The sequence below is a fragment of the Ovis canadensis genome, chromosome 4 (genome assembly GCF_042477335.2).
Source record: "Ovis canadensis isolate MfBH-ARS-UI-01 breed Bighorn chromosome 4, ARS-UI_OviCan_v2, whole genome shotgun sequence".
Classification (NCBI taxonomy): domain Eukaryota; kingdom Metazoa; phylum Chordata; class Mammalia; order Artiodactyla; family Bovidae; genus Ovis; species Ovis canadensis.
The window spans coordinates 25,663,589-25,678,796 of record NC_091248.1 but is presented as its reverse complement, the minus strand read 5'-3'; the positions used below and the strand labels follow the sequence as shown (position 1 = coordinate 25,678,796).

The window sequence follows — 15,208 nt, the reverse complement described above, 5'->3', positions numbered from 1 at the left end:
GTTAATGCTAGATGAAAACATTCCAGGAGTCAGAACTCAGTGCTGTAAACCTCCTGAGATTTGAAGCAGAGAGAGCTGGATCTGAGACCTGGTCTGTCAAACCACTTCATCTTTACAGACAGGTCCCAAACAGCTGAAAGGTTATGGGGAGAAGTATCAAAGGTAATGCAAAAAGAGAGAGAGAGAGAGAGAGAGAGAGAGAGAGAGAGAGAGAGAGAGAGAGAAAGCCTTCTGAAGTTGCCAACACTCGTTCTGCAGAGATAAAACTTTATTTGAGGAATCAAGCAATATACTGAAAGAGGTGTGTCATGCACAAGTGGTGTCCTTATTCCCATAATAGCACATCAGATGCTCTCTGTCCTCTTAAAAGGGGTGTGTAGTGCACAGGGATGAGAAGGATACAGCTTTCAGACAAGACCACATCTAGGTGAGCGCTTAAGAAAGTCTCCTTTAAATTTCACTGTTACTCCTTTAAAAGGGGGTTGGTTTTATTTCGGGAAACGACAGCAAACAACCTCTTCCACTGAGGACGAAGTGTCTCCCCAGTTATTCATGAAATAATGCAGCTGCCTTTTTCCTTAAAGGGATTCTTGTCTTCTGGAATTCCTTTCACCAGAGGATCCTCTCCAGAACGTTCTTCAATATAGTTCTTTATTTCTTCTGAACATTTAGACACCTTAAGGAGAAAGGAGGAAAGAAAGAAAGGAAGAAAGAAAAGAATCAGGATTGTTCAAACTTTATCACCACCCTTTAGTGAAATTAACATAATTGGGTACAACCAGCATGTTAAAAATCAAATAGAATAGATGAAAATATTAGCGTGCAGCACAGAGCCTATACAATATATATGAATGATATAGTCTATGTGAAATAGATGTCTTACTACAGTAGCATTAAGAAAGTTTGAAAGTCACTGTATTAAAAATATTATCCCCAGCAATTTCTATCCACTATGTCTCATATGATTTCCTTCCTCTGCTAAAATACAATGATGACAGGTCCACAATATTTGAGGAACTGAAACATACTCCACTTCCAACTTTCCATGCTAATGAATTGTTGCAGTGCCAGCTACTCCCCAAATAGCTTTTAGGGTGTTTCCTGCAAAAATTCTCACTTTACTGAGTATGTGCCAGGTTCTTCAATTTCACAGAGTGATAGAAGCATTGGAGAAAGTCGGATCTGGAAAAGCTAAAGTTGCCCCAAAGTTTCCCCACCCCACTTGCAACACCCCTATACCCCTTCATCTTCATCTCTCCCCAACCCTCCACCTGTGTTTCTGTGCAGAATTGATCATAAGAAAAGGCGTATCTGAGGCTTGCGTTTATGTAAGTAGGGTAAACTTTTTCTGAGTGGAGAAAGGATTAAACAGTTTCTTCAAAAAGTCTATCCTTAAGAGACAGTTTGTAAGAGTGATTTATAAAAAATAGGAGGAGAGTAAAAAGGAAAGGAGGAAAAAAAAAGATTACTGCTTAACAAGGATCTGCATTAACTAGTAAGAAATAAGAAGTAAAAATTATAGAAGTTCCAGAAAATTCTAATGGAGTCCTCTTAAAACTAGGCAATGTGTCCACTGATTTTATTATCTAGATTAGTAATCTCCAAACTGTTTCAATATTGATCACTAAAAAATTTCTGCATATGTATCCTACAATGTACATAAGTATTCACGTACACCTAAGTGAAGTTACTACATGTGTTAATACATCATGCATAACCATAAAACATAAACTAGAAATTATTAAAAGATCAGACTTTAAGGTAACCAAAAAAATATCATCTTTCAATATACACACATATCAACTCACTATGTTATATGTCTAAAATTATTAAAAATGTTTCTTGTCTATTGTACTGCAATTAAACTTTTTTAAAAATAAAAAATGTTTTACTCCCACACCTCAAAGATCTCTTGGTACATCAGTGTGGAAGCCTCTGAAAATAAAATTTAAAACTAGGCAACACAGTTAAAATGTGGCAAAATAAAATCCTTCCAATTATCATTCTCTCGGGTAACATTTGGGGAAAATCATTGTGCGGGCATTTTAAGTGAATTTTCAGAGGTGATGACATAAGTATCCATAAGCTGGGCTTTGTGACCACGGAGAAATTTGCAGATAAGACTCATGTTGGGACTTCCCTGGCAGTCCAGTGGTTAAGACTGCCTTCCAATGCAGGGGGGACAGGTTTGATCCCTGGTTGGGGAGCTAAGAGATCACATGCCTTCTGGCCAAACAACCAAAACATAAAGCAGAAGCAATACTGTGACAAATTTAATGAAGACTTTTAAAAATGGTCCATATCAAAAAAGAAAGGCTAAAAAATAGTTTAAAAAAAATTAAACTCATGTTTCCCTAAATGGTATCTGTTACCGAGCCTTCTTCATTAAGTGTCCAAAAAGATGTGTAATCTCCAAAAGTGAACAATGGTTTCTCTGATGTATTTCCTTCCATGATCAAGAGGATAAATTTGAACAACAATTAGCTACAAGCCAGAATTCAGCCTGTGAATCTGGCCTGAGCAGAACACACAGCTCAGATATTCACAGTTTATTGACTGGGCATCAGAAGATATGTGTCTTAGTGTTTTAACAATGTCTCTATCATTGTCTCTGGGGTCTTAAATAAGGGTCTAGTTAGCCTTCTTGGAATTCAGGTTGGTTTTTCAATCCTTCAAAGTGAAAGGGTTGAATGATCTCTAAGAGCTATAATGTTTTTCTAGCATGAACATGTTATAATTCGAAGTGCATAATAAAATGGTGGATTCTTACTATTAGGACTTAGATGTTTCTCCCTCTGATCTCTAAGGATTTCCTGAAAGTATTCTCCCCTCTGTTCCTTCTCCCCAAGAAAGTAATTCCAGTAGGATGTGTCCTAAGGAGTGGAGGTGGAGAGCTGGGAGGGGTGAACTGCTGATGAATAATTCTCTCTAACTTCCACACAGTCCACACTCCATCTAATGAAGTGTGCAAGTGTTAGTTGCTCAGTCGTGTCCAACTCTTTGCAACCCCCATGGACTCCTCTGTCCATGGGATTCTCCAGGCAAGAATACTACAGTGGGTTGCTATTCTCTTCTCCAGGGGATCTTCCCCACCCAGGGACTGAACCTGCATCTCTTGAATCTCCTGTGTTGGCAGACAAGCTCTTTACCACTGAACTCCTGGGAAGTCCCACAATAGGAGAGATGAGAAATCCTGGACAACTAGGGTAGTAGTAGTAATGCGGAAATTACTTCTGGCATTTCTGGTGCCAATGAAGGGGTACAGAACTGAGCAAGCCTTTATATCCTAAGTGGTTTAAGAGACTGTCCTACATCTGAATGATTTATAAATATAAAATTCATTGTCCTCTTTACTGGTAGTTGTTATTACAAGTGTAGGCAGACCCAGATCTCCCACCTTACAGGCAGATTCTTTATCAGCTAACCTACCAGCGAAGGCCTAACTGCATCTAGACCCTTGCCCAATTTCTAATTTGAAGCTTTAGGTAAGTGGAGGACACATCTCTTTTTTTTTCCCCCCATAAGTTCTGCATTGTGATACAAAATATTAAAATATTCTTGGAACAGAATATAACTTGGCACAGACAACACTTTACTTCAATTCATGCAACTCTGTTTAATATGTAACCTCTAAGATTCATTGTGTCAAAAAGATCTAAGTGGCTAACAGACGGGCTTTGCCATACACAAAATGGGTCTCTTAAAAGTTTCAAGAAACAAGCCTATTCATTTTGTCCTATAACTTTGGTTTTTTCCTTTAAACACAGCAGTATTTTTAAAGCTACAAAAACTTTCAACATGTACAGAAAGGACTTTGAACTTCAAAATTCTGGGAGACTAGGGATTTGGAAGTTACAGATTACATTTGAGAAAAGAAATGTATAAAAAAGTTTCCGCCTCCAAAGCCTGCATCTTCCAAATATCATTCAAAATGTGTCTTCTGAGTAAAAAGACTCTTGTCACGAATAGAGTTATCATAATTAAAGCAGGAAGGTAAGTGAACATATTCACTATAGCTACTTCCTTTCCATTGTTTTCCTTGACTTTTTCTAGTATTAAACCACAGAGATACAAAGTCAGTTTAAATTCTTCTTGCTGGGGAGAAAGAACTACATCATTTATCTTAAAAAAATATCTATCCAAAAACCTTTTCCTGGACTACAGGTTGCCCGATTGAGGAAAAAGGGAAGGAATGAAGGCCTGTACTACCAGTAAAACCTTGAAATAAAAACGACAAAGTCTCCAACAAATTTGAGTGGAGACTTCTGAACACTGGCACGTACATTCTCACAAAATCTGTGATCATTTCAGCGGTCTCTAGAATTTCTAATCATAATCACAAAAAAGAATGTTTGTATGCAGTATATGTATAATTATTTATTTATAAATAAATACAGATAGCACTGTGTAGGTATTAGTTCACTGTGCATACTTACAAAGCATAAAGTGGAAATTATAAAGGAAAGAAGTTTATAAACAAAGGTGGATACTGTAATGTTTTGCTCCCAAGCCCCAGTGGACTGCTCATCACACACTTCCTGGAGACCCCTGAGGAAGACTCAAAACTAGCTAATTCAAGACATATTGTGATTAAGAAAGCCAAAACCAAAACAGACAAACAAAAACCCCTCAACTTTTAAGAGCTATTCTTTCCCATTATGAAAAAGATCAATGAACTAAGTAGCCATCTGCCTCTTCCCTACAGCTTGGGTTTTTAAAATCAACTGCCTAATAGCTGGCAGTTTTTCTCTCTTGTTCCCCTCATTCTCAAATATTTGGCTTTAAATTACTCATGATATCGTTGCTCTCTCCTTAACCTCCTATGATCTCCCCACATCAACAGGCATTTCTCAAGCATCACCAAAGCCCCCTTCAAAAGAAGCTGCAGAAAAAGCAAAAAAAGAAACAAACAACTATCCCCCACCCACCCACCCACCCACCCACGAGCCAAGAAACTATTTGTTTTACTGCAACAAACTAGTCACCACCAATCTTGGTTCATTTCACAGAAGGAAATATTCTGGGACATCCAACTTGCCTGCTGTCTCTGCAACTTAACCTCTTTGCGGAGTTGCTCAACTTCCATCTTCAGCTTTTCCTTTTCTGGCAGATCTTCGATGTGAAGAGCCGGCATTTTCGCCCCAGAACTGGGCTCAGGGACAGCTCTGGAAGTGGAGCGCCTGCAAGTGCCGCAAACCAGGGCGCGTCCCGAACGAACTGTGCTGCCTGGGCGCCCCGCCCGCGCAGAAGGTGACCGCCTCTCCCAGCGGCGGTCCCAGCGCCCCGACGAGATCCCCCCACGCCAGTTCACCCTAGCGTCCCAGGATCCGAAAACTCCTGCCCTTTTGGTCAGGTCCCCACACCACCAGGAGATCTGCTCCTGGGAGCCCGCAGAGGGTTGAGTTTGCAAAGGCGGCCCGTAGAGGCCGAGAGGCTGCGCGCTGAGCGGTCTCCCGCGGGGATGCTGGCCCCACCCGGCCCGGCTCCCGACCCTGCCACGCCCGCGGGAGGACCCTCCTGGGCTGGGGCCCAAGGGTAGGAGTTGAGCTAGTCCACTTTCCTGGAGAAACAACAAAAGTTTTACTTTTTGTTCCTTCCCCACTCCCTCTTTTCCCAAGTCACATCCGGGTTTTGTTCCTGAAGCAAGAAAAGGAGGACACTACCAGGCAGGAAATAACGGCCCTTCACTTCTCCAAGAGTTTCAGAAATACACAGTATGTAACTTTCCCCTCAACTACACACGTTTACTGTGGGGAGATGCGGACGCTTAAGAAAAAGCCCAAGAGGAAAACGAAACTGAGCTATAATCTCAGAAATGCGCACCACATCTGTTGATGTGAACACAACCAGCCTGCTAAATGCCTGAAATACATTTACAAATTTGGGATAAAAAGGGCATTGGGATGTGAATATTGTTTATGGCTCTGACGTTAATAACTTGGCATCCTCAACAGCAGGGATTTTATTCTTTTTTCAGGGGAGTAATTGTAGTGTTTGAAGTATAAACGGATGGTCCTGGAGAAGACAGAAGTAGCAAATTTAAAGTCCTACCAGAAAGTGTTTCTCCATGCCCCATCTGTCAAGGTTTGGATGACACTTGACACCGAGGGTTTTGAATTCCTGGCTCAAGCATCTTTCTGTATGTTTGCAGTGGATCCACTTGGGTTTGGTTTTTCCACTTTCTGGAAAGCCATATGAATCGAGCTGCTACTTTGTAAAGCCAGGAAGAATGATGAGACCAATGTTTGCCCGCCATACACAGTTTCCCTTTAACTATCTAAAACCTTGTTCAGGTCAGCCGCTCAGCGGTGTCCGATTCTCTGCGACCCCATGAATGGCAGGACGCCAGGCCTCCCTGTCTATCACCAACTCCCGGAGTTCACTCAGACTGACGTCCATCGAGTCAGTGATGCCATCTAGCCATCTCATCCTCAGTCGTCCCCTTTTCCTCCTGCCCCCAATCTCTCCCAGCGTCAGTCTTTTCCAATGAGTCAACTCTTTGCAGGAGGTGGCCAAAGTACTGGAGTTCCAGCTTTAGCATCATTCCCTCCACAGAACACCCAGGGCTGATCTCCTTCAGAATGGACCAGCTGGATCTCCTTGCTGTCCGAGGGACTCTCAGGAGTCTTCTCCAACACCACAGTTCAAAAGCATCAATTCTTCAGCGTTCAGCTTTCTTCACAGTCCAACTCTCACATCCATACGTGACCACTGGGAAAACCATAGCCATTAGTTGGCAAAGTAATGTCTCTGCTTTTGAATATGCTATCTAGGTTGGTCATAACTTGTCTTCCAAGGAGTAAGAGTGTTTTAATTTCATGGCTGCACTCACCATCTGCAGTGATTTTAGAGCCCCAAAAAATAAAGTCTGACACTGTTTCCACTGTTTCCCCATCTATTTCCCAAATGATGCTCAAAAGACTAGAAGAAAAATGAAGCATGAAGAAAGGAAAATAAAGTATCTCAAGTGGTCAGATGCATATTTCCTTCTCCCCAGAAATGACCTCCTGCCTGTAGAGTCAAATTCAAGTTGAATGGACCTGGGGAGAGGGGAGGAGAGGATGAGATGTATGGAAAGAGTAACATGGAAATTTATATTACCATATACAAAATAGATAGCCAATAGGAATTTGCTGTATGGCTCAGGAAACTCAAACAGGGGCTCTGTATCAATCCAGAGTGGTGGGATGGGGAAGGAGACAGAGGGAGTTTCAAAAAGGTGGATTATATGTATACCTATGGCTGACTCATGTTGAGGTTTAAGAGAAAACAGCAAAATTCTGTAAAGCAATTATCCTTCAAAAAAAATTAAATAAATTTTAAAAAATTCAAGTTGAGTGTAGGCCTTCACTGAGTATCCCAGAGTACTTGGCTTTAGCCACAACACCATTCTCTGTGTTGTAACCAGAGGATTTTTTGTTCATAATTCCTCACTAGGCTCCACCCACTTATCCTCATTGAATCTATTAGAATGAAATGAATCTTTGATGAGTACCCATGAGTTCCAGTCCTTGCTCTGCCACTGGCCATCACTAGGAAAAGTCACTTATTTTCTTCTGGATTTTAGTTTTCCAATTTGTGAGATATGTAATGGCGTAAGGGAGGGGTGAACTAGCTAAAGTGGGTTTCATTTCTAACTGTTTTTATATATCTACATCTGATAAACCACTTTCACAAAGAAAAATATTTAGGAGCTTCATTTTCTATATTCAAAATACCACACATTCTAGGAGCTCCCAGGGTCAAAGAAAATTAGATGAACTGCGGGAGCTTTCCCTGTTAGCAAGCAATGAGCTAAGACAAAAAAGCCGAATCTGTCTTCAGAACTGATTCTTTTTTTTCTAATTTCCTCATTGCTTAAATTTAAAAACTTGGTTAAAAATAGCTTAAATAAGTTAGTGAAAGGAAGTTAATGTGGTTTGAATTAAATAAGCTCAGCACCCAAATTAAATAGGTTGGTTAAGTAAATTAATGTATGCCTGTTCCAAATCATAAAAGTAGGGTTATTTTGGCCTGGAAATTTCTTCCCTGTGAAATCATCTAGTTGCCTGCAGTGATAGTTATAAAACCATAATGGTTCTTTAACTTTTTCCACAGTATTATCAGACTTAAATTAGAGATGAAGTGCCTATTAGTATACTTAAAAATTCATAGTTTTAATCAAAATCACATGCTAATATCATATTAAGTAAATTGATTACACTAAAATGAGTTGGGAAATGCTGAAATCTCATGATCACACAGCATTCTGAAAACTGTTTTGTTGTTGTTGTTTGATTTTAAATGGTAAAATGATGGGTACTTAAAAAACAAAAATAAGAGCGGGTAGCTCCCCATTCCTAAGCATGACATTCATGTCCCAGAGAGCAACCATGGTAAGCAATTTCTCATAAATTCTCAAAAACATATTTATCAAGCAAAGATTTTGAATAGACAAATGTTAAAATCCATTATTAGTTGTATCCAACTGTAGTGTTGATTTTTACTTATATATATTACTTCTAATAGAAGTTGTTTTGCAAAATAGTATGTGTAGAAACCATTCTTCAGTGAAGATGACAGACATAATCAGAAACAAACCTGTATCAGCCCACTGGCTCCTGACAAATGTTTTAAAGAATCTGACAAAAAAAAAAAATTAACCATGTGGTTAGTTTCAGTTTTAAAGTATAAAAGGGCAAAGGCTATGACATATGTACCTTGACATACAAAGAAAAGAAAAAAGTTCTTTGACTGTTTTTCTAATGTATGCTGTTAAAAATCCATATAAAGAAAAGTCTATAAGAAAATATTGAAGTTAGTTGTGTTGGAGTTGATTTAATACTAAAGAAAGTGAAGTCGCTCAGTCCTGTCCACCTCTTTGTGACCCCATGGACTGTAGCCTACCAGGTTCCTTCATCCATGGAATTTTCCAGGCAAGAATACTGGAGTGGGGTGCCATTTCCTTCTCCAGGGGATCTTTCCGACCCAGGGATTGAACCCAGATCTCCAGCATTGCAGGCACACGCTTTACCAGCTGAACCACCAGAGAAGTGATTTAATACTAACTTGAACTCAAAAAAAGCAGGGTTGTTTTGTCTTGCTTTGTAATTTTTATAAGATGTGGATCCTCTCTGCATCTATTTTGTAGGTATAGATTAAACTAGGTTATCTCCCAAATTCTACCCTTCTAAAATTTATAAAGTAAATGGTGACTCTTTAGGTCATTAAAATGATTGTTTCTTTCAGGAAAATATTTACCCGCATTTGATGCAGTCCATTCATTTGATATTGGTTCAATTTATTATAAGATTCCTCTTCTAAATGAAAAGAATAGGAAATCACAGGATGACCAGGTCTGATACTCCAGTTTTTATTAACAGTTACTTATGATTCATGGTATCAAAATGATTTATCAATCTTGTAGAAGACTTTAACTTCCACTGCATTATTAATTTCTACGGCATTTCATTTTCATTACTCAGTTTACTGTTTTCCTTGTGGCAATATATTCTTTGAAGAATTTAGGAAGTTTGAAATTAGCCTTGTTTGGAAATCTGGCTAAAATCAAATCAATCCAAATTAAAATAACATAGAGGTTTTTTCTTTTTCTTTTTTTTTCTGGCTAAAGTTTAAACTCACTTATGTGTACAAAACAGAAAAGTTCAAGTATCTCGAATGACATAGTAAGAATGTGTACTTAACCCATTTCCACGAATATTAGGAAGTTCTGTTGAAGAGCCAAATACTAAGACTCTGGAGCATTTTTTTGTTCATTCCTGTTTAATTCCTTAGTTTTTGTTCATTGCGTGGCCCTGAAATAATTTCTGAAAAAAACCCAGAGTCACTCACCACCAGATGTAGCTATGTAGGCTGAAAAACAGTCATGATCTTATTTCCCTCTTCCTGGACCATCTTTCTCTATATTTCCTTCCTATAATTTTTATCTTATTCAAATTTCTGCTGACAATCTGTATTTTAAAGCAACAGGAATTTTTTGTCTCTGGTTGGTTTCATCATTAGATAAGCCAACAGGAATTCTGAATTATCCAACATAAAAAGCACCACCCTTGCCTGCTTTTAGTTGAATTAAACACTTATTACATTAATTAAACTGTACAGACAATTTATTAGTTGGTATGGTAGTTTCAAAGATGAACAGAGCTTCTGGCTTGAGAAATTTACAGTATAGCATTAATACTAAGACAACCATATACATTATAGTAAGAGAAAGCAAGGTTATGTTAAATGACTTAGGAGGTATACTCTGGGAATGGAGTGAGAGACAAAGAGTGCTTTTAGTGAGCATAGAAGAGGAGTAGGATTTATTACCTTTTTCCTATATGTTTACCTCCCATCTAAATGATTTGAAATAGTCACATAAGGATCCATCTTAATCCATTTCACAAAGTTCAGATGTTGAAATTACTTACCTGAAGGTCTCAACTAGAAAGTGGATTAGTCAGGGTTTGGATTTAGAATCATCTGGCTCCCAAATCTATTTCCAGTTGAGAGATGGATGGTAAGCATATTGTTAAAACTATACATGTCAGTAAATGCCAAAGCCAAGACTTTGGTTTTTTTTTAATCAGGAAAATAAAAAAGGAAAGATATATGGAACACTTAACGAATATTAAATGGCACGTGGAAAAAGACTCTAGAGATAGACCACAATTAAACAAATAGATAAAATATGTAGAATGCTAAAAGATAATGGGTGCTATGGAGGAAAATTAGAATAGGAAAGGGAGATGACGGGCAGTACTGGGTGGGGAGGGGTGTTGGAGAGGGTTTTTATTATTTTCCACAGCAGGGGAGAAAAGCCTCTGCAGAGGTAAAAAAGAGATGAGACTCCTGTAGTCTATCTTGGAATCCCTTAATGTAAAAAGCATATCATATGATGGGGCTTCCCAGGTCAGTGGTAAAGAATCTGCCTGCCAATGCAGGAGACCAGAGTTCAGTCCCTGAATCAGGAAGATCCCTTGGAGAAGGAAATGGCAACTCACTTCAGTATTCTTGACTGAGAAATCCCATGGACAGGGGAACCTGGCAGGCTACAGTCCATGGGGCCACAAAAGAGCTGAACACGACTTAGCAAATAAACAACACGTTATGTAATAGGGAAGAACCTTTTGTATCCTATCAATACAAAAGAGTTAATCTCTAAAGGGATGTTACCTGTGAACTGAAATTACACAAAAAGGCCAATCTCTGAGAACCCTGCCTCCCAGGTAATGAGCATTTAGGGAAAATACCTTTGTTTAGCTTACAGGAAGCATCCTGACCAGGCCCACCTGCGAATGACTGCAGGAAGGAAGACATTAACACATCCTCTCTAGAGGCTGACAGGAACCAGGAAATGTTTGACTTTACTCTCTCCCCTTTAGTATAAAAGAAGCCTAAATTCTAACTCAGGCAAGATGGTTCTTTGGGGCACAAGTCCACCATCTTCTTGGTATACTGGCTTTCTGAATAAAGTTGCTATTCCTTGCTCCAACAACTCATTTCTAGATCACTGGTCTGCTGTGCGGTGAGCAGTATGAGCTTGGACTCAGTCTGATACGTGTTAAGAAAAGGGGCTGGACAAGAGGCAATAGATCTCTGCTGAGCATTTATTCTGGTCAGAGTAGGAGGTCACTGTAGGAGCCAAACCTGAAACAACCTTTGTGTGCGAGGGTGCTCAGTCGTGTCTGACTGTTTGTGACCCCATGAACTATAGCCCCCCAGGTTCCTCTGTCTATGGGATCTGCCCGGCAAGAATACTGGAGTGGGTGGCCATTTCTTCCTCTCAGGGGTCTTCTTGACCTGTGCCCTTTGTGTCTCCTGCATTGGCTGGTGAATTCTTTACCACTGAGCCACCTGGGAAAGCCCTGGAAACCATCTCTGGATTCCCTTGCAGACCCAAAGGTCTTTTATCTTGCTTTTAAAAGGATGACAATCAATTAGCATTTCTAAGTATTCTGATGTTGATGTATTCAAAAACAGCACTGTAAATGTGGGCTAGCAACAACAACAAAAAAACCCACTAACAACAAAAATAGTTTCCGAGTTGCAGTAAAAAGTTTTCAGGTTAACATTCGTCATGTGTTACAGAAGCATGGGCAAGTTCTCTCTTAGTCATCAGCACAAAGATGGTGAAATTTGTTTTATGAAAACTCAGTAAGATGCCAGGAAGAAACTGATTAGGAAGATAGTGCAGGTGATAGCTATTATTCTATCATCTTTACCCTGCCCCAGAAAAAAAAGACTATACTGGTGAGTCTTCGTGGGGAGGGCAGGGAATAGCATGTATCTGAAAGGATTCTGAATATTTTGTCTTGTTCTGTTTCCAGTAATAATACTGGTTAACACTTACTGGATCTTATTACATGCCAGATATTATGTTAAATACTGTAGTTAAACTAGTATATTTTGTTGTGGTTGTTCAGTCCCCATTGAGTACAGCACACCAGGCTCTCTGTCCTCCACTATCTCCTGGAGTTTGCTCAAATTTATGTCCATTGAGTTGGTGATGCTATCTAACCGTCTCATCCTCTGCCGCTCCCTTCTCCTCTTGCCTTCAATCTTTCCCAGCACCAGGGTCTTTTCCAATGAGTTGGCTCTTTATATCGGGTGACCAAGGTATTGAAACTTTAGCTTCAGCAACAGTCCTTCTAATGAATATTCAGGGTAGATTTGCTTTAGGATTGACTATAAAGGAAATTCATTATCCCTATTCTACAGTAGAAGAAACTGAGATTTAGAAAGATTATTTTTCCAAAGTCAAGTAGGCAGCAAAGTGCCAGAGCCAGACCTTTCCAGTTTCTCATAACCTTTATACATGTGCTGCTTAAATCCACCGTGCTCCATGACCACGGGCTGAACACTTAATCCAGCTGGGATTCTGGGGAAAAGTCGTGTTACTGCTGACAAGGACAATTGGTAATAATGTAGAAAGAGGTTATGTTAAAACCATTGCTTCTGAGTAGGAGTTCAGAAAGGGACACAAAAACCATAGCATCAACAACAAACATCTTCATAGCACACATTCTGCAAATATAGGTCTTCCACGACTCAAAAGAATGGACGTCCTACTCACCCAAGAAGAGAAGGGTTGAGGAAAATATAGGTGTAACCAGGAAATTTCTAGGTGAAATATTAAGGCGGTTGAAAGGGTAAAGGAGAAACATAAAGCATTTACTATATGCTGGCATCCAGAATAATATAAACTCATTATAAAACATATTATTGTTAAAGAAAGGGATCAATCAATATTTGCTGCCAATTATGTGTTAAACCCTGTGGTAAGTACTTAAGAAAACCATAGACTCACACATTATCATGTTCCAAATTTTATTAACCACTTATATTTATAATTTTAAAGTTTATGTATATGCTGAACCATATTATTACACATGACCAAACATTAGTACGTCATTAAAGCTCAAGATATTCCACGGGATTTAAAGAAAGAAAAAATTCTTATGAAATCACACAGCCTCCTTTGAGCTCCTTGAAGGGATTTTTGTCCTCTGGGATACCCTTTACTAATGGATCCTCCCCAGATCTTTCTTCAACATAATCCCTGAATTCTTCACAACATTTGGACACCTTAAAGGAAAAAAGAAAGAGATGATTCATTTGGTTTAATGGAGAATACTTCAGAATCCAAGAATGCATTGATAATAACCATTTGTGTGTGTGTGTGTGTTCTATCTTTTTAATGTGATTCTGCTTTCTGCCAACACACTCATACTTTGTATAAAAGAAGAAACATTGACAGCGGCTCCCTCCTCTGTCCTTGTAGATATCTTGGAGCAAAGGCTAATCAGCTGGCCAAACTCCAGCTAAGGGTTCTCAGCAGATACTGCCTCCAGCCTCTTTAAAGGAGACAGGATCCAGGAATCAGAACACAACTGACAACGCAAGTCAAGAATGCTACCAGAGTAAGCATTGATTAAATGCTTTTCCTCATTCCAAACATGTGGCCTGTGAAGGTGGAAGGGAATGAATAATTGTTGAATTCCAGGCTTATCACCACTCCTGGATTCTCAGAAGGATACACTTTGTAGTTTTATTTCAAGCTTGTCTAATGATGGATCATGATTGTGAACTTGAAGGTAAGCTCCAAAGGGACCTCTGGCTGACTTGTTCACATGTATCACAGGCATCTAGAACAGAACCTATTTATTTGTGTGTGTGTATATGTATGCTCAGTCATGGCTGACTCTTTGCAACCCCATGGACTGTAGCCTGCTGGGCTTCTCTGACCATAGAATTTTCCAGGCAAGAGTACTGGAGTGGGTTGCCACTTCCTACTCCAGGGGATCTTCCCTCCCCGACGTCTCCTGCGTTGGCAGTCGGTTCACTATGCCACCTGGGAAGACCCTTACATTTTACTGGTGTTCAGTAAAAAAATAATGGCTGAACCAAATCATTTGTTTTGTTTATGAGCTTGCTCCTTGGTCATCTGCACTATTATAGTAATGACTTCATGAAAAATCAGGCTTTAGTATTTTAATTAATGGACTCAGTCAAAGTCTGTTAACGTACCATATAACATACTGTTTAGAGAGACGCAAAGTTATATACATGTGTAAATATGTGTGTGTGTTGTGTATATGTATACATATGCATATACACACATGGGACCATGTTATTCATTTCTTTTAATTGTCAACTTGTTATGTTTTCACTTAATACATCATCATGACATTAACACAAGGCTGTTTAGTTTTGGCAGTCCATGAAGTAACCATTCTGGAAGTTATCTAAGGAATTTATTGTTTTGTTTTAATAAAATCTTCATGCCATTTTTTTCATGGAAGTTCTAAGCAACATCAGACAGAAGACTTAAAACTACTGATAACTCTGCAAACTCATTATCTGCATGTTAGAACAAATCATTTCTAACTGGGGGGCACTGGTCAGGTGGCTCCTTCCTAGGACGATACTTGGAGTTTATGCACACATTTGAACAATATCAATTTGAAATATGCAGTGATTTAGAATCACTTTTTTTTCCTCCTCAAAATTCAAACTTGAGATTTAGATTCACTTTTTCCCCTTCTTCCAAACACCAGCTCTTTGGGCCCCCACCAGATGTCAGCAATAGGAATCAGTGAGGGTTAGTTCTGACAGTGTCCGGTTAGGATCTGAGGATGCTGAGGAGCAGTGATTACCTACAATCCTACGTGAGGGTGTGCGGCTCAAAACTCTATTATAAGTATATACAGTTTAATACAAGTTT

The 15,208-nt window shown here is 39.3% G+C and overlaps 2 protein-coding genes across 5 annotated transcripts in view; both read right to left on the bottom strand.

Annotated features, from left to right (window-relative positions):
- Window positions 1-253: 253 nt before the first annotated feature.
- GNG11 (G protein subunit gamma 11) lies at window positions 254-6,417 on the bottom strand. The gene is made up of 2 exons (XM_069586613.1): window positions 5,039-6,417; window positions 254-676 (listed from the first exon to the last, which is right to left on the bottom strand). The coding sequence occupies exons 1-2, from the start codon at window positions 5,132-5,134 to the stop codon at window positions 551-553; spliced, it is 222 nt and encodes a 73-aa protein (XP_069442714.1). The 5' UTR covers window positions 5,135-6,417; the 3' UTR covers window positions 254-550.
- A 6,880-nt stretch (window positions 6,418-13,297) lies between these two features.
- Window positions 13,298-15,208, bottom strand: part of GNGT1 (G protein subunit gamma transducin 1) — a 369,003-nt gene continuing 367,092 nt past the window's right edge. For all 4 annotated transcript variants that reach the window (XM_069587421.1, XM_069587424.1, XM_069587422.1 and 1 more), the window contains one exon: window positions 13,298-13,569. In XM_069587421.1, the coding sequence (XP_069443522.1) occupies window positions 13,441-13,569 (129 nt within the window). In that variant the 3' untranslated portion in view covers window positions 13,298-13,440. The remainder of the gene's footprint in view (window positions 13,570-15,208) is intronic.